General features: G+C 41.9%; 1 protein-coding gene across 2 annotated transcripts in view; it reads left to right on the top strand.

Annotated features, from left to right (window-relative positions):
• Positions 1–19,681, top strand: part of ift172 (intraflagellar transport 172) — an 83,058-nt gene extending 63,377 nt beyond the window's left edge. Inside the window, exons 38-48 of one of the 2 annotated variants that reach the window (XM_017701018.2) lie at positions 7,355–7,418; positions 11,654–11,740; positions 12,186–12,302; positions 14,987–15,097; positions 15,553–15,672; positions 15,975–16,070; positions 16,736–16,795; positions 16,973–17,071; positions 18,187–18,340; positions 18,980–19,071; positions 19,463–19,681. In XM_017701018.2, coding sequence (XP_017556507.1) covers positions 7,355–7,418; positions 11,654–11,740; positions 12,186–12,302; positions 14,987–15,097; positions 15,553–15,672; positions 15,975–16,070; positions 16,736–16,795; positions 16,973–17,071; positions 18,187–18,340; positions 18,980–19,071; positions 19,463–19,552 — 1,090 coding nt within the window. In that variant the 3' untranslated portion in view covers positions 19,553–19,681. Of the gene's footprint in view, positions 1–7,354; positions 7,419–11,653; positions 11,741–12,185; positions 12,303–14,986; positions 15,098–15,552; positions 15,673–15,974; positions 16,071–16,735; positions 16,796–16,972; positions 17,072–18,150; positions 18,341–18,979; positions 19,072–19,462 lie in introns of both variants that reach the window. The other variant, XM_017701017.2, reaches the window with a different exon arrangement.
• The last annotated feature ends 225 nt before the right edge of the window (positions 19,682–19,906 follow it).

The following is a 19,906-nucleotide window of genomic DNA, read 5'->3' as shown; positions in this document are numbered from 1 at the left end:
ATCTTCAGCTAGATTAGTGGACAGCTTCAGATAGACTAGCGGACATCTTCAACTAGATTAGTGGACAGCTTCAGGTAGACTAGCGGACATCTTCAGTTAGATTAGTGGACAGCTTCAGGTAGACTAGTGGACAGCTTCAGCTGGACTAGCGGACAGCTTCAGCTAGATTAGTGGACAGCTTCAGCTAGATTAGTGGACAGCTTCAGCTAGATTAGTGGACAGCTTCAGATAGATTAGTGGGCAGCTTCAGCTAGACTACCGGACAGCTTCAGATAGACTAGCGGACAGCTTCAGCTAGATTAGTGGACATCTTCTGCTAGATTAGTGGACAGCTTCACCTAGACTAGTGGACAGCTCCAGTTAGACTAGTGGACAGCTTCAGCTAGATTAGTGGGCAGCTTCAGCTAGACTAGCGGACAGCTTCAGATAGACTAGCGGACAGCTTCAGCTAGATTAGTGGACATCTTCAGATAGACTAGCAGACATCTTCTGGTAGATTAGTGGACAGCTTCAGTTAGATTAGTCGACAGCTTCAGTTGGACTAGTGGACAGCTTCAGCTAGACTAGTGGACAGCTTCAGCTAGACTAGTGGACCGTTTCAGACAGACTAGTGGACAGCTTCAGGTAGATTAGTGGACAGCTTCAGTTAGATCAGTGGACTAGACTAGTGGACAGCTTCAGATAGATTAGTGGACAGCTTCAGCTAGATTAGTCGACAGCTTCAGTTGGACTAGTGGACAGCTTCAGCTAGACTAGTGGACCGTTTCAGACAGACTAGTGGACGACTTTAGTTAGGCTAGTGGACCACTTGAGACAGACTAGTGGACCACTTCAGTTAGACGAGTGGACAGCTTCAGCTAGATTAGTGGACATCTTCAGATAGACTAGCAGACATCTTCTGCTAGATTAGTGGACAGCTTCCCCTAGACTAGTGGACAGCTTCAGTTAGACTAGGGGACAGCTTCAGCTAGATTAGTCGACAGCTTCAGTTGGACTAGTGGACAGCTTCAGCTAGACTAGTAGACCGTTTCAGACAGACTAGTGGACAGCTTCAGTTAGACTAGTGGACAGCTTCAGTTAGACTAGTGAACAGCTTCAGTTAGACTAGTGGACAGCTTCAGTTAGATCAGTGGACTAGACTAGTGGACAGCTTCAGATAGATTAGTGGACAGCTTCAGCTAGATTAGTCGACAGCTTCAGTTGGACTAGTGGACAGCTTCAGCTAGACTAGTGGACCGTTTCAGAGAGACTAGTGGACGACTTTAGTTAGGCTAGTGGACCGCTTGAGACAGACTAGTGGACCACTTCAGTTAGACTAGTGGACCATTTTAGACAGAGTAGTGGACCGCTTCAGTTAGACTAGTGGACCGCTTCAGACAGACTAGTGGACAGCTTCAGACAGAGCAGTGGACTTCTTCAGCCAGACCAGAGGACCACTTCAGCTAGACTTCTAGACCGTTTCAGACAGACTAGTGGACCACTTCAGTTAGACTAGTGGACCATTTTAGACAGAGTAGTGGACCGCTTCAGTTAGACTAGTGGACCGCTTCAGACAGACTAGTGGACAGCTTCAGACAGAGCAGTGGACTTCTTCAGCCAGACCAGAGGACCACTTCAGCTAGACTTCTAGACCGTTTCAGACAGACTAGTGGACCACTTCAGTTAGGCTTGTGGACCATTTCAGACAGACTAGTGGACTGCTTCAGTCAGACTAGCGGGCCGCTTCAGACAGACTAGCAGACACCTTCAGCTAGATTGGTTGACAGCTTCAGTTGGACTAGTGGACAGCTGCAGCTGGACTAGTGGACAACTTCAGCTAGACTAGTGGACCGCTTCAGATAGATTAGTGGACCGTTTCAGACAGACTAGCGGACCGCTTCAGTTAGACTAGCAGACACCTTCAGCTAGACTAGCAGACACCTTCAGCTAGATTTGTCGACAGATTCAGTTGGACTAGTGAAAAGCTTCAGCTAGACTAGTGGACCGCTTCAGCTAGACTAGCGGACCGCTTCAGAGAGACTAGCAGACCACTTCAGTTAGAATAGCAGACGGATTCAGGTAGACTCGTGGACAGCTTCAGCTAGACTAGTGGACCGTTTCAGACAGACTAGTATACTGCTTCAGACAGACTAGCGGACCGCTTTAGACAGACTGGTGGACTGTTTCAGACAGGCGGACTGCTTCAGTTAGACTAGTGGAGCGCTTCAGTTAGACTAGTGGACTGCTTCAGCTAGACTAGTGGCCAGCTTCAGCTAGATTAGTCAACAGTTTCAATTAGATTAGTGGACAGCTTCAGCTAGACTAGTGGACCGTTTCAGACAGACTAGTGGACCACTTCAGTTAGGCTATTGGACCGCTTCAGACAGACTAGTGGACAGCTTCAGTTAGACTAGTGGACAGCTTCAGCTAGACTAGTGGACAGCTTCAGCTAGACAAGCAGACTGCTTCACTTAGACTAGTGGACCATTTCAGACAGACCAGTGGACTACTTCAGACAGACCAGCGGACCGCTTCAGACCGACTGGCAGACACCTTCAGCTAGCTTGGTCGACAGCTTTAGTCTGACTAGTGGACAGCTTCAGCTAGAGTAGTGGACTGCTTCAGTTAGACTAGTGGACCGTTTCAGACAGGCTAGTGGACAGCTTCAGTTAGACTATTGGACAGCTTCAGCTAGACAAGTGGACTGCTTCACTTACACTAGTGGACCATTTCAGACAGACTAGCGGACTGCTTCAGACAGACCAGCGGACACCTTCATCTAGATTGGTCGACAGCTTCAGTTGGATTAGTGGACAGCTTCAACTGGACTAGTGGACTGCTTCAGCTAGATTAGCGGACCCCTTCAGTTAAACTAGTGGACTGCTTCAGCTAGACTAGTGGACTGTTTCATACAAACTAGCTTACCGCTTCAGTTAGCATAGCCGACCGCTTCAGACAGACTTTTCGACCATTTCAGACAGACTTTTCGACCGCTTCAGTTAGACTAGTGGGCCCCTTCACTTAGACTAGTGGACTGCTTCAGCTAGACTAGTGGACCACTTCAGCTAGACTAGTGGACAGCTTCAGCTAGACTAGTGGACAGATTCAGCTAGACTAGTGGACTGCTTCAGCTAGACTATTGGACCGCTTCAGCTGGACTAGTGGATCGCTTCAGTTTGACTAGTAGTCTGTTTTAGACAGACTAGTGGACCGCTTTAGTTAGGCTAGTGGACAGCTTCAGCTAGACTTTTTGGACCGCATCAGATGGATTAGTGGACTGCTTCAGACAGACTAGTGGACCCCTTCAGTTACACTAGTGGCCCGCTTCAGCTGGACTAGTGGACTGCTTGAGTTAGACTAGTGGACTGTTTCAGACAGACTAGTGGACAGCTTCAGTTAGACTAGTGGACCATTTTTGACAGACTAGTGGAACACTTCAGTTAGGCTAGTGGACCGTTGCAGACAGACTAGTGGACCTCTTCAGACAGACTAGTGGACCTCTTCAGACAGACTAGTGGACCGCTTCAGACAGACTAGTGGACCGCATCAGACAGACTAGTGGACAAATTCAGCTAGACTAGTGGACAGCTTCAGGAAGATTAGTCGACAGCTTCAATTAGACTAGTGGACCGCTTCAGCTAGACTACTGGACCATTTCAGACAGACTAGTGGACCACTTCAGTTAGGCTAGTGGACAGTTTCAGTTAGACTAGTGGACAGCTTCAGCTAGGCTAGTGAGTCACTTCAGACAGACTAGTGGACAGCTTCAGTTAGGCTAATGGACAGCTTAAATTACACTAGTGGACAGCTTAAGCTAGACTAATGGACAGCTTAAGATAGACTAGTGGACAGCTTAAGATGGACTAGGGGACAGCTTAAGATGGACTAGTGGATAGCTTAAGCTAGACTAGTGGACCGCTTCAGCTGGACTAGTGGACTGCTTCATTTAGACTAGTGAACAGCTTCAGTTAGACTAGTGAACAGCTTCAGTTGGACTAGTGAACAGCTTCAGTTACACTAGTGGACAGCTTCAGCTAGACTAGTGGACAGCTTCAGCTAGAGAAGCAGACTGCTTCACTTAGACTAGTGGACCATTTCAGACAGACCAGTGGACTACTTCAGACAGACCAGCGGACCGCTTCAGACCGACTGGCAGACACCTTCAGCTAGATTGGTCGACAGCTTTAGTCTGACTAGTGGACAGCTTCAGCTAGAGTAGTGGACTGCTTCAGTTAGACTAGTGGACCGTTTCAGACAGGCTAGTGGACAGCTTCAGTTGGATTAGTGGACAGCTTCAACTGGACTAGTGGACTGCTTCAGCTAGATTAGTGGACTGCTTCAGCTAGACTAGTGGACTGTTTCATACAAACTAGCTTACCGCTTCAGTTAGCGTAGCCGACCGCTTCAGACAGACTTTTCGACCATTTCAGACAGACTTTTTGACCGCTTCAGTTAGACTAGTGGGCCCCTTCACTTAGACTAGTGGACTGCTTCAGCTAGACTAGTGGACCACTTCAGCTAGACTAGTGGACAGCTTCAGCTAGACTAGTGGACAGATTCAGCTAGACTAGTGGACCGCTTCAGCTAGACTATTGGACCGCTTCAGCTGGACTAGTGGATCGCATCAGTTTGACTAGTAGTCTGTTTTAGACAGACTAGTGGACCGCTTTAGTTAGGCTAGTGGACAGCTTCAGCTAGACAAGTGGACAGCTTCAGATAGATTAGTGGACAGGCTCAGATAGACTAGCGGACATCTTCAGCTAGATTAGTGGGCCGTTTCAGATAGATTAGTGGACTGCTTCAGCTAGACTAGTGGACAGCTTTAGTTAGACTAGTGCACAGCTTCAGCTAGACTAGTGGACAGCTTCTGCCAGACTAGTGGACAGCTTCAGTTAGACTATTGGACAGCTTCAGCTAGACTAGTGGACTGCTTCAGCTAGTCTAGCGGACAACTTCAGATAGATCAGTGGGCAGCTAAAACTATACTAGCGGACAGCTTCAGATAGACTAGGGGACATCTTCAGGTAGATTAGTGGACCGTTTCAGATAGACTAGTGGACCACTTCAGCTAGACTAGTGGACTGCTTCAGCTGGACTAGTGGATCGCTTCAGTTTGACTAGTGGACTGTTTCAGACAGACTAGTGGACCGCTTCAGACAGACTAGTGGACCGCTTCAGACAGACTAGTGGACAGCTTCAGCTGGACAAGTGGACAGCTTCAGATAGACTAGCGGACATCTTCAGCTTGCTTAGTGGACTGTTTCAGCTAGATTAGTGGACAGCTTTAGTTAGACTAGTGGACAGCTTTAGTTAGACTAGTGCACAGCTTCAGCTAGACTAGTGGACAGCTTCTGCCAGACTAGTGGACAGCTTCTGCCAGACTAGTGGACAGCTTCAGTTAAACTATTGGACAGCTTCAGCTAGACTAGTGGACCGCTTCAGCTAGACTAGCGGACAGCTTCAGATAGATTAGTGGGCAGCTAAAACTAGACTAGCGGACAGCTTCAGATAGACTAAGGGACATCTTCAGATAGACTAAGGGACATCTTCAGCTAGATTAGTGGACCGTTTCAGATAGATTAGTGGACAGCTTTAGTTAGACTAGTGGACAGCTTCAGTTAGACTAGTGGACAGCTTCAATTAGACTTGTGGACAGCTTCAGCTAGACTAGTGGACAGCTTCAGCCAGATTAGTGGACAGCTTCAGTTAGACTAGTGGACAGCTTCAGACAGATTAGTTCTTCTTCTAATGATAGGCCTGTTATTTGAAGCAGTGATGAACCTGACACTGCTGTGAGCCGCAGTAATGCAGTAACGACTGAACACAACTGTAATAAAACTCATAGGCACATCTTTAAAAAAATATAAGGTTTTATTAATCTTCTGAGTTAATGTTACTGGTCCTACGTGTTTTCCTCAGGCTTACATTTCCCAAGCCTTAAGTATTAAGTCTGAGTTGAGTCACAAGTCAGTTAAGGACGAGTCAGAGTCGAGTCGTGCATCAAGTCAACATGCTGAGCCGAGTCGCCATCTCTGCTGGAGGGAATGAGAGTGATTTAAAGTTGGGTATGGCCAGAATATTGGCTGGATTATGGTATCGACTGGTGAATTTATGAGTCCCCCAGTGTTTATAATCCCATCATTTGTGTCTTATTTTTGTTCCTATTTTTATTATGAGGCTCATGTGATGTTATGTACCATGTCATAATTCATTCTTACATCACCACGTACCAACCTCTCTTTATCCCATACGATTAACCAGGCTTTGTTTACTGGGCCTTTAATGTTTATATATGTAAATAATCTCTGTTCTGATTAGAACTCTGTTCTCTTTGTTGTATGAAACAGCAGTCTGGACTGAAGTCTGCCTTGTTGGTTTGTTGTGAATGGACAGATATATGCAAATGTGCTGTTTTTTGTGACATCACAAAAAAGTGATTTGAGAACAGCTCAGTTACCGTAAATGGAGTAGGGAGAAAATGGTTGTTTTGAAATATTGACAGTGTTTAAATATTGCAAAAAACTCTTTTATTTAAAGTGAGGAATTTCAGTTTTTGACCAGATGAGCCCTTTAACAGAAACCAAAACTGCAGAATACTGGGAAGCTCTGACAGTGCTGCAATATTTACATCAAGATTTTGTGAGGTTCAGCTTTTTGTTTGAGTTGAAGAAATGAACTGACAATTATTAATTGTAATAATAGTTATAACAGTCACTAAAACATTGTTTAACTAGAATCATTGGGGTATATTATCAGAATTAGCTCCTTACACTTAAAGTCCTTATTAAAGTTTTATAGCAGTCCTAAAGTCCTAGATTAAAGGCTTAATATTAAGTGTGGTCAAAGAAAGCATTAAAACCTGCTTATTATTATTAAAAATGCCTTACAGCTAGTGCTGAGTTTACAGACTGCTTGGTGGTCACGTATTGTAGGTTTTGGTGGCTTCATTTTTGCTGTTAAACAGGTTCCATCCTGATGTGAGCTTTGTAATGTGGAGGAGAAATAGATTAGACAAAAATAATGCTTATTACTATTTCAAGACAAAATCTGACCATTTTCTATCTAAAATACACATATAGTTCTGTGACTGTTTTAAGAAAATGATGGGAGGTGTTAGGATGCTGAATGCAGGCAGTCAGTGTAGCTCCACTGTCCTCTCACTGCCCGTTAATCAGCTCTATAAATCTGCCAGCTCCAGCGGACCAAAGCCCATCTTTTGACTGTACTGTATTGCCTGACCCACTTCAATCTCTTAGCTCAGCTTTTATGAGCTGTTTATCCTCCCTAACAACTCCGCTTGACTCCCTGGATGCTCGTCTCTTCTGTTTTTGATGTTTTTTCTTCATGTTGAGCCTCTGTTTATCTGTCCCACTAGGTTGGAAGGATATGTTGACCAGTGCTACAAAGAACACCTGAAAAACCAAGGCAAGGTGGACTCGGTAAGTCTGTTTTTTTTTGTGAGAGAAACCAATCCAGACGTTCTGAGGAGAAGAACAGATACAGAGTCTGTAGTTTGTCCATTATTGTACTAATTACGATGTAAAAGGAAAATGCATCCTAGATAACATATTCAGTGTGTAATAGATGATTATAGTTTTCTCAGTTTTATCAGCCAAGACATGTTTTGTGTCTGAAGTTGGCTCCTTTATTGTTGCACCGGACCTAATTAGGGATAGCACTGAAGTATCAGCTTCACAGGCCAATAACAGCAGCAAATGCTGGATTGGATATCGGAGGGAAAAGAAAATGGATCTGATCCAATCCTGTAACGGGTCTCATTGTGGGATATGATGTTAGCTGTGTAGTTCGTCCTGTTGGCCTACTTTTATATGCTCACCAAGCGAAGTACTTCAAATAGAATGGCTAATATTAAAGCTTAGATGTTTATGAAGAAAAACATTGGATCAGTACAGGGATTATAACAGTTGGTTAGTGTAGTGGGTAACACCTTTGCCTTCTATGCTGTAGTCTGGCGTTCATTACCTGCCTGGGTAAACACCCTACACTATACCAATAAGAGTCCTTGGGCAAGACTCCTATCACCACCTTCACCTACCTGTGTAAAATGATCAAACTGTAAGTCACTCTGGAGAAGAGCGTCGGCCAAATGCTGTAAATGGATCAGCCAGTACTCTAGGTGTCTGTATCGGTATTGAAAAAGCTGGTGTTGTGGCGTCCAGGTCTGTGTCCTCTTATTCAGCTAGCTCTGTAAATAACTGCAGTAAACGGTTAAGCCAGATTGAGGAGGTATTGTTTTTACCTTCTTTGCTTTAGCTTTTCATCTGTAAGTATTTCCTTACACTGAATTGGACATGAGAAACAACAGAGATGGCAGACGAATTGAGTTTTAATTATTGTCAAATAAAAGGACAAAATAACATAATAAAGCATAGTTCAGTAAAAGTTGTGGCTGTAGGATAATGTCATCTTTAAGGTGACCATGAAACTGTAATTAATCTCGAAAAAAAGAACAGAAACTGCAAATGTCACAAGAAGTTTAACGTCTGAGAGTTTCTGGCTGCTCAACTCTTTGCCTTCTTTTCCCGAAGACATTAAAAACACAGTTATTGAATTCAGAACACACTGTGGAATTAGACCTCCACATTTAATCCATCCGTGCAGTGAAACACCACATACACACTAATGAACATAAACACTAGGGGGCAGTGAGCGCACTTGCTCAGAAGAGTGGGCAGCCCTATCCACAGCGCCTGGGGAGCAGTTGGGGGTTAGGTGTCTTGCTCAAGGGCACTTCAGCCATGGACTGTCAGCCGAGGGGATCGAACCGGCAACCTTACAGTCAAAGGGCTAGACAGATATAATGATATAGGAAAAAAAATGACAATAACAGCTCAAAAAAAGATGATAAAAACATGTGAAGTTGTGGATTGCATATTACGAGTGATATTAGCAAGTTTGAAATAGGATATCAAATAGAACAAGCTTCTAATTTGTCTGATTTGCTAAGGAGTGGAGTCGGTTGGTATTAGTATCAAATGTGCTGCATGCAGCCTTGATTGTTTTCTGATCGCTCTGTAATGGTCAAGTTGCATATAAATTATGTACATGGACGTGATCATGAACAGTTTATTACGTAAATCTATATTAAGGCTGTAATAACATAATTCTAATAGAATAAAAAGCTTTTGGTGACATAAACTCCATTTACTCTTTACCTATACTCACCTCGAAGCTCCAGAAACAAACATATCCTGGCTGATGGACTTTGTTTGGGATAAAAGGGAAACTGTTAAACATCCTTGTAAGCTGAAGAGTTTGTGGCCCTCATCCATATAATAGGAAAATATGCCCTCATTCACATGATGGCATCTCTGCTTTATTATTACAGCGTCAGCATTATTACACAAGCAGTTATTTACTCTCAGGCAGTAGATGGGTTTTGTTTTGTGTTGTCTCATATCTTTTTAGGTCAGGTATGTAGAGATACTGCTAAACATATAATCAAGTACTCTCATCAAAAATGACTCTGCCTTTTATGCTAGACACTTAATTCAGGCTGTAAATGTCAAAACTCGGTCAAGACGTGAAACAAAGCCACCTCTATGATAAAGAAATCAAGCAATCACCTTTTGATTCCCAATGGTGGGGGGCAATGTTGTGAGAAAAAACATCTGAATAAATTTCTGGATGTTCTAGATATGTCACTGACTGTATGTGTGACAGCCTCATCACTGGGTGCTGCAGCAGCAGCAGCTGCGCTACAAGCCTCTCTACTGAAAGAGCATTGTGAACCTGCTACAAGCTAAATTATATGCTAATATGTCTGTCACAGGCTTCAAGTAACACATAGTGTAATAATTAAGCAAGAAAATACTCGAGGAGTGTGTTATTTCACAGAATAATTTCCGTAGATCATCACAGTCGTGATGTTATTGGCAATAACACAGTCCTTGAGTGTTCGACTGCTTTAATGCAACACTTAAAGAAATACAGTAAGAAATGAATAAACTGGGCCATGAATGCAGTGTTTACTGTGTTTTAATGTTCAGTTCCTTCCTCCAAATTTTAGTTCCTTAACGCGCAGCTTGTTGTTACGTCAGAGTAACGAGCTCTGCCCCCTCGCTGTTCAGCCGGCAGTTCGTTCTCCAGCTCCACACAGCCCAACTGACAGTTTGGGAATTTAGTGTCGACTCCTCTTCAGAGTAAGAAGTCAAAAAGTTCAAATGGCTTGAGCATCTCCTTCAGCTGTTAAAATCGTTGCTTAGCAACGGCGTCTCAGCGGCATGATACAGTGTTTATGAAAAGCCTGTGATGTTATGGAGAAATAAAAACACAGTTAGAGCACAGCTCAACCAATCAGCTTGCGTGGCTGGAACGGACTGTTGTATAATATGTAATAATAAGGGGTAATCATGCTGGCACAGATACCATTATTTGAATGAGGACCACAAATACGTCAACTTGCAATGACGCTGAACCAAAAAATCTAATTCAGTTTCCTGTCTGCTGTCACTCCTGCGGCATTAATGTAGTTTGTTAGTGCTAATCAACTCACATTAGTATTAGTATAATTCCATAGGGATCCCATGTTAGCGCTAAGCAGTTCACATTAAAATGAGCATTTTGTGGCTGTTCTAGATTAAACACAGTCATCTGAAGCTTCTTAAAGACCTTCCATGTTTTACTTGAAACCTTATTAGCATGTAGTTTAGCTTGCAGCAGGTTCTTGATGCTCTTTCAGTAGAGAGGCTGGTAGCACGGCTGCTGCTGCTGCACCCAGTGACGACGCTGTTACTCATACAGTCAGTGACGTATCTAGAACTTCCAGAAGTTTTAGAGCGATGTTTCTTTTCTCCGGACTGTTCCCCCCATTGAAAACCAAAAACGTGATTGCTTGATTTCTCTGACATTGTGTAATTATGCTGTTGTGTTAGCTTAACCATCAGCATAATCTCTACAGCTCTGTTAGTCAGAAACAGTAGGAGAGCTTGCTTCGCTATATCTACCTAGATCCTACAAAGAAATACAGTTCCTGATTGGCTGATTTTCCTCTGGGAGTTAGAAGAGTTTAACCCTTTTGTTTCCATCCAAAACTTTACAGTGAAGCCAGTGTAGCCGTGCAATACTTGCAGAGTTTGAATAAATACAAATTTCTTTAATAAAATAATATTATAGAAAATAATAAAAACATGTGCTGATCAGTTCCCAGAAATCATTAGGCTTCTCTGGTGGCTTAGTGATGTCTGGGAACCCTGAAAGTTCCCCTCTGCTTATTAACAACTGGAGTTTGTATTTATAAATACATCCATAATCCTGCATACTAGTGAAATTAAATGTATATCAAAAACAAAATGAAACCTCTAATTTAAAGAAATCTACCAAAAATATTTCAAACCTTGCAGTGCAAAGTCCCATCCAGCACCACAGGCTGTGATTTACCCCAAGCTGCTGGATTTTTCCTGTTTGGTTTTATATCCCAGGAACCCTTGCAGGATAACTTCAGGTAGAGCTCGTTGCTGTATTGAAAATGTTTCCTCATAGAAATCCGATGCGGATGGTACATTCATCCCAAGCCCCGGCCTGTTTAATGAAAAGGCTCTTCTCTGTATTGACATTACTCTGGGAGGTGTTATTACAGGAGCTTTGCTCTCCCTACAGTTCAGTCATGACCTGAAGCCAGAAATACTTTTAACCATGTTGTTTCTGTTGATAGCTGGTTGGCGTGGACGTCATGGCTGCTTTAGACATGTATGTGGAGAGGGGTCAGTGGGAGAAGTGCATCGATACTGCGTCCAAGCAGGTACTTTTAGACCTCTAAAGCTGTTTTCCTGACTTCTGTGTTCAGCCTATGATGTGTTCTAGACTACGGCCCAAAATGGACTTTGAGTGATGATTCTCCAATTTGGCAGGTCTCGTCAAGGGTTTAAAAAAAAAAAAAAAATCAAGCAAGAACTTCAGTTTAATGCATGCGGTTGTGAAGGAAAGACAAGATGCTTGTTTAATGTGGAAATTCAGTGCTCTCGTCATCACTTATCATGTTGATAATTGCTGTTAATTTTTAACAATTACTTACATAGATTGAAATATTTTAAGCTGAACACCAGAATTTATTTTAAGATATTTTATTCAATACCCTAGTTTTTGTTCTTTTTTGGGACAAGTTATCGAATGATAAATAATGTATTGTAATAATCTATTTATAGTCATTTCTTAATGCAATGTCTTGTTGTCGTTTTGCCAAACAGAATTTTAAGGTCCTGCATAAATACATCGCTCTTTATGCCACTCACCTAATCAAAGAGGGCGAAGCAGAGAAAGTGCTCAGCTTGTATGCCCAGCACGGAGCGCCAGCAAACCCACAGGTACACCTGGGCCAGGATATCAGCTATAACTGTTGACTGTTACCTTACAGTGCTAACCAGATAAGTTGGGTATAGATAAGTTGTGGAGTTTGGTATAGTTTTGTTTAAAGGTGGGTGATACGGCAAAAATACAATATTGTGATACTTCACAATACAACCCCAATTCCAATGAAGTTGGGATGTTGTGTAAAACATACAGTAAATAAAAACAGAATACAAAGATTTGCAATTCCTTTTCAACCTATATTCAATTAAATACACTACAAAGATAAGATAATTAATGTTCAAACGGATAAACTTTATTGTTTTTTGCAAATATTCATTCATTTTGAATTTGATGCCTGCAGCACGTTCCAAAGAAGTTGGGACGGGGGCATGTTTACCACTGTGTTACATCATCTTTCCTTTTAACAACACTCAATAAGCGTTTGTGAACTGAGGACACTAATTGTTGAAGCTTTGTAGGTGGAATTCTTTCCCATTCTTGCTTGATGTACAACTTCCATTTGCTCAACAGTCCGGGGTCTCTGTTGTCGTATTTCCGCTTCATAATGCGCCACACATTTTCAATGGGAGACAGGTCTGGACTGCAGGTAGGCCAGTCTAGTACCCGCACTCTTTTACTACGAAGCCACACTGTTGTATCACATGCAGAATGTGGCTTGGCATTGTCTTGCTGAAATAAGCAGGGATGTCCCTGAAAAAGATGTTGCTTAGATGGCAGCATATGTTGCTCCAAAACCTTATGTACCTTTCGGCATTAATGGTGCCTTCACAGATGTGCAAGTTACCCATGCCATGGGCACTAACACACCCCCATATCATCCGAGATGCTGGCTTTTGAATTTTGTGCTGATAACAATCCAGACAGTCCTTTTCCTCTTTGGCCCGGAGGACACAATGTCCATGATTTCCAAAAACAATTTGAAATGTGGACTCATCAGACCACAGGACACTTTTCCACTTTGCGTCAGTCCATCTCAGCTGAGCTTGGGCCCAGAGAAGCCAGCGGCGTTTCTGGGTGTTGTTGATATCTGGCTTTCACTTTGTATGGTAGTTTTAACTTGCACTTGTAGATGGAGCGACGAACTGTGTCCACTGATTTTCTGAAGTGTTCTTGAGCTCGTGTGGTAATATCTGTTACAGTATGATGTTGGTTTTTAATGCAGTGCCGACTGAGGGATCGAAGGTCACGGGCATTCAATGTTGGTTTTCTGCCTTGCCGCTTACTTGCAGAGATTTCTCCAGATTCTCTGAATCTTTTGATGATATTATGGACTGTAGCTGAAGAAATCCCTGAATTCCTTGCAATTGCACGTTGAGAAACGTTGTTCTTAAACTGTTGGACTATTTGCTCACGCAGTTGTTCACAAAGTGGTGAACCTTGCCTCATCCTTGCTTGTGAACGACCGAGCCTTTCAGGGATGCTCCCTTTATACCCAATCATGACACTCACCTGTTTCCAATTAACCTGTTCACCTGTGGAAACAGGTGTTTTTAAAGCATCCCTCAACTTTCCCAGTCTTTTGTTGCCCCTGTCCCAAATTCTTTGGAACATTTTGCAGGCATCAAATTCAAAATGAGTGAATATTTGCAAAAAACAATAAAGTTTATCCGTTTGAACATTAAATATCTTGTCTTTGTAGTATATTCAGTTCAATATAAGTTGAAAAGGATTTGCAAATCATCTGTTTTCATTTATGTTTTATACAACGTCCCAACTTTCCCAACAATTTCCCATTGGAATTGGGGTTGTACATGGCATGTCATGATATTTATTTTTTCATACTTCTGGTCATTTGGAACAGAGAAAAAAAGAACCAGTACTGCTAAATTATTAAATATACAAGCAAAAACTGAACAGAATTATTTTTATTTAGTATTTGACATGATTTCAATCCAGTTAAATGGGACTAAATTTGCTCTCCTTATAATGAAACATGCAGTTAAGTCAGTGTTCTGCAGGTACTGATGATATACACAATATGTTCAGGAAAGCATATTGTATTATATTGTGACGTAGTTTATTATAGTTTATGATAATTATATGTATTTTCATATTACCCAGCCCTAGTTAACTCACTAATGCTGATATACACCGACTGGCCACTTCATTAAGTACACCGCATTGTATCTATGCTGTGCAAAATGTAAATAAAAACAGAATGCAGCGATGCAAATCATTTAAGCCCTATATTTTATTTTAAAAAATTATATATAATTCAAGAAAAACTTGGGTATTTCATCATATACGGTACATAATATCATAAAAAGACTCTTTGTATGTGAGGGATGAGGCCAAAAACCAGTATTTGCTGGCCATGATCTTTGGGCCCTCAGATGGCACTGCATTAAAAACAGACATGATTCTGTAGTGGAAATCACTTCATGGGCTCAGAAACACTTCTGAAAACCACTGTCTGTGAAAACAGTTCATCACTGCATCCACAAATGCTGTTAGAACTCTAAAACACAAAGAAGAAACCAAATATAAACAGAATCCAGAAACGCTGCCACCTTCTCTGGGCCCGAGCTCATTTATGGTGGACTGAGTTGAGGCAGAGAAGCGTAGAATGAACCAAAATTGGAAATACTTTTTGGAATCTATGGACACCACGTCCTTCGAGCAGAGGGACCTTCTGGTTTGTTATCAGTGCACAGTTCAGTTATCTCCTTCCTTACAGAACTTCAACATCTACAAGCGCTTGTTCCTAGAGCTGATGAGTCTGCACGACAGGGACAGCGCTGAGGCCTATCGGATGTGGGCCGACCTGAGAGATTTTCTGCACTTGCTGGTGGGTTATAGCATTGGTCAAAGTGAGAGAAATACTATTGTCAACTACTGTTTTTAAATTGGTTAATGGAAAATGTCTATTTGTGATTTTTCTGACCAATATTATAGTTGGTTAATAATTGGTATTGGTCATTTAAATTGTGATTATATTCTATAAATTAAGGTCCAGATCTGTTCTTTGGGCCAAGACAACCAGCATATACACTTTCTCTGGCTTGAGGCTTTAACACTGACCGTGATATGCCAGACTAGTTAGTAATGGTTGTGATGTCCCAGCATGTGTGTGCTTGATTGCTTTTGATTGGTGTAACTCATCTACAGGCAGTTCAGCAGCTCTGTGTAGTTAGGATAAACATCCCCTGTTAAGGCAAAATTATTAATAATGTATTTACAGTGATGAACGATGAATCCTGTGTTAGGTCAGAGTGTGACTGACTCTTGTTTTCTTTTGAGCAGTGCGAGAACCTGACAAAGTCCTCAGAAGCCAACTCTCCAGCCCATGAGGACTTTGAGCAGATGCTAGTGATTTCTCACTATTACGCTACCCGCTCAGCAGCCAAGGGCATCGACCAACTGGTGAGTATCTTTTTTATGAATATTACTCTAATGAATAAACTTCATTTTCATATGAATAAGATTGCACAGAGTACAAAAAGGATCAACGAAGGGCTTCTGTCAGCAAAGCTAAGATGCTATGAAACACCACTAGGAATTTTTGTAGTTGAATATTGCATCATTAAATGAAATACTGGCCTTTAGTATACTGTGTCCTGTAATCTTTGCTGTGTGGATCTTATGTCCTTGTGAGGAGCCTCAGTGGTCAGAAAACTGTGCATAAATGGTGTGAAGTTTCTCATTTGTCTCTTGTTCCTGTCCAGAGTGCTTTGGCAGCCAAACTGTCCATTTCACTGCTCAGGCACACCGAGTTCATTCCAGCAGACAAGGCTTTTTATGAGGCAGGCCTGGCTGCCAAGGTGAGCCCCCAGTAGACCCCCAGTACACCAGCTCCAAGTACTTACTCTCACTTTTAGCTGTTCATGTGATCATTTGTGAGTGAACTGATTTTAGCAGTTAAATACCCTAAATTTCTAGGCTAATAACAATAACCAATCATTTTCACTTTTTTGTGCCCAATACCAATATTCATGTATTTATTTATTTATTTATTTATTTATTTACATTTTGAAACAAGCTCAATCCATTTGTGAAGTGCAGTGAATAGAAGGTTAAAACTGTAAAAGTTGAGCATTGGTTAATCTAATTTAGCAATAATACAGCTGAATCAGACAAGATGTTTATTGTAAACATTTACATTATTTTATTTACTTACCTTATTTAGTAGACTCTGTTATGCCGAGACCATTTCAGTTCAGATGTATGAAATGTTAGTAGCTATTCCCAAGGACTCTTATTAATGTGGCATTGATGTTCCAGCCTGGATGGTTGCAGTGGGCTGTAATCCCAGCATCGAACCAATAAAGTACTTTTATTTTCCTATTTTATTAGTGAATAATCAATGTCAGCCACCAGTATGTTGTGCAGCTCTGAAAATGAAGAGATGCAACATTATTTTTTTTATTAGTAGTATTTTCACTCTGGGAACGTTCTGTTTTTGATCTGCTCTGTCATCTCTGTACAGGCTGTTGGGTGGGAGAACATGGCCTTTATTTTCCTCAACCGCTTCCTGGACTTGGCGGATGTAAGTTACATTCAGATGCCAGATTGAGAAAATTTACAGCAGCCTTTATTGCATAAACTTTATTGCAGCCTTATTTGTCTTTCTTTGCTTTTATTGAGCTCAAACCTTTTAACTGCCTTTCAACTGAAAAATCAACCAAAACAGTTTGGGCAGAGCTGTGTTGGCTTGTTTTCACAGGGTATTGATGAGGGGACGCTGGATGCCTTAGACCACACAGATTTTCAGGATACAGACATTCCTTTTGAAGTCCCGCTGCCGTCTAAGCTCCATATCTCTGTAAGTACTAAAAATCTTCTGAATTAGTGGTGTGATATATCAACATACGTCCAACAGCCTGTAAACACCTTCTCATCCAGTGTCTCTTAAAAAATAAAAGGTATTAATGACTGGCTGAAAAGGTATTAGTAACTGACTGCCTTCAGCTACAGGAGCATTAGAGAGATCAGGTACTGGTGCTGGATGATTAACATCACTCCAGCTCTTCAAAAAGATATTGGATAGAGCTCCATCTCTCTAGAGAGCACAGTTCCACTGTTCCACAGCTCAAGCTAGGGGGCTTTATACCCCTCTAGTTGATATGTGGCGGCTCCAGAGCATCTCATTCCATTGGCAGTGCTTTCATAACCAGATTATAGTTTTGGACAAGTAGTTAGTTTGGAGCACATGTCAATATGCATTCTGTAGCCATATTTATATAATTCATAGAATATCAATACGAGCTATGCTTGAAACCATGTAGTATGTCCATTTAAATCAAATGTGTAGCTCTCAGTAATCCTCAAAGCATGTATGGTTTAATTATGACCCAGAGGTTCATGGCTAAATTTCATGCTTTTGAAACATATGGGATATGACTGCTGTCTGAATTTACCACAGCTCTTTATTTATCACAGCACTATCAACTGAAACGTTTATCTCTTTAACTTCAAATGTTACTGTTACATGGCTGTCTCCCTTTCATGCACCAACAGGTCCACCTCTTTCTTTCCTCAGTACATGACAGGCTTATACTAGTGAGACAAGTGCCCTTCACAGCACACCAGCCTTTTCAGCAAATGTAATCTGGTGTCTGGGTTCTTTTAGAAACACTATATTATGGCATTTTTGGCCCTACTAAGATATTAGTCTTTCTAAAAAGAGAGAACATTGTATGGAGGTTTGTGAGTTCAGCTGTCTGTGCCTTTACTAGCCTATTACTTATTTCATTTTCAGTCAAAATGGCCATGAAGTACAAGTTGCTGGAGATAATTCTGATGAGATTCACTGCTGCTGTCACTGTGAGGGTGGCAGAACGTTCTATTGCTGCTACAGTGAAAATTACAGAATATCTCGTTTCTCTTCTGATGTGAACGCAGTGCTGGATTAGAGAGCCGTGTATGTGTAATTTGCAGGTGGAGAAGAGAGAAGAGATCAGGGATTGGGTTCTGACCGTATCCATGGACCAGCGTGTGGAGCAGGTCTTGCCCAGGGACGAGAGGGACACTTATGAGGCCTCGTTGGTGGCTGCCAACACTGGCATCCGCTCCCTGCCCTGCATCATCACAGGTGAGGCTGTTCTACAGGAACATCAACACCTCACTGTGGGCCAATGTAGGTGATTCTCCAGGCGATGTGGTACCTCAGTGGTGAACACTGCTCTTTAGCTCATTTTCTGCAATTAGCAATTAAGTAAACTTTTTTTGTACTTTAATAAATAATATTATGATTTTATGTGTGTGCAGCTGTTCAAAGCGGTGGTTCCTGGTCATGTACTGGAGTTCTGCTTAAAATGAGCCAAAATTGGCAATATCAAAATATTTGGCAAAGTGTTAGTAATGAAAGTGTTATAATTTTTTTTTATTTAATTAAAAGTGATAAAATTAGGTGCTTAATCCTTTAGTTGAATAAAATAAACATAAATAATGTACAAAGTCACTCAATGCTAAAGAGTTTTAGTCTAAAGTTCCAGTCAGTTGAAAATCAAAATTGTGTTTTTATCTCTGATTTTGGACCATTTTGGTAAAATCATCCGTGTACCGTGCAGTGAGCTGCTGTCAATTTTCTCTCTCTCTCTCTCTCTCTCTCTCTCTCTCTCTCTCTCTCTCTCTCTCTCTCTCTCTCTCTCTCTCTCTCTCTCTCTCTCTCTCTCTCTCTCTCTCTCTCTCTCTCTCTCTCTCTCTCTCTCTCTCTCTCTCTCCTGGTCAGGTTATCCTGTCCTCCGCAGTAAGATTGAGTTTAAGAGACCAGGCATGGCCGCCAACAAGGACGACTGGAATAAATTCCTGATGGCGACGAAGGTGAGAAGCAGCTGATTTTTTTTTATCCTGCCGTTTCTTGTCCTTCAGCTGCTTCGGCACTTTATTCATAGTTAATTTGCATACATTCTTTTTACTTTCCAAAACCCATGCATTCACTAAATTTTAAATGTACAATTTTATTTATTTGTTTAATTTTAGGACAAAACGTGTTAGGAATGAAAGGAAAACATTACAGGTCAAATATTTAGTTGGAAATGTAATTTATCAACATAATTAGGCAAAGGAAGTTCACTGGGTTATAGGGGCTGATTCTGTGTGAGGATTTTTTTTATTGTTTTAGGATTGATTGACATTTCATTGACCCTTACGATGTTGACACCAGCCTTGATTACTGAGATGTTGATTGACCGTCATTTATTTCCTCCTGCAGACGACTCACAGTCCAGAGTGTCAGGACGTCCTGAAGTTTATCGCCCACTGGTGCGGGGGTCTTCCATCAGCCGGCTACTCCTTCCAATAAGATAACTACTACCTCTCTCTCTCTCTCTCTCTCTCTCTCTCTCTCTTGCGCGCTCTGTCTTTCTCTGTCTCTGTCTCTCTCACACTCTGTCTCTTGCGTGCGCTCTCTCTTTCTCTGTCTCTGTCTATCTCTCTCGCATTCTCTCTCTCTTTCTCTCTGACTCTCTCATGCACACTCTCTCTTTGTCTCTCTCTTTCTCTCTCTGTCTCTCGCGTGTGCTCTCTCTCTCTCGCAATCTCTCTCATGCTCTTTCTCCTGCACGCTCTCTCTCACAAGCGCTCTCTCTCTCTTGCGCTCTTTCTCTCCCTCTCACGCTCTTTCTCTCATGCGCTCTCTCTCGCACTCTCTCTCTCT

Source organism: Pygocentrus nattereri, chromosome 4 (assembly GCF_015220715.1).
Source record: "Pygocentrus nattereri isolate fPygNat1 chromosome 4, fPygNat1.pri, whole genome shotgun sequence".
NCBI classification, from domain to species: Eukaryota; Metazoa; Chordata; class Actinopteri; order Characiformes; family Serrasalmidae; genus Pygocentrus; species Pygocentrus nattereri.
This window is presented reverse-complemented; position numbering and strand designations above follow the sequence as displayed.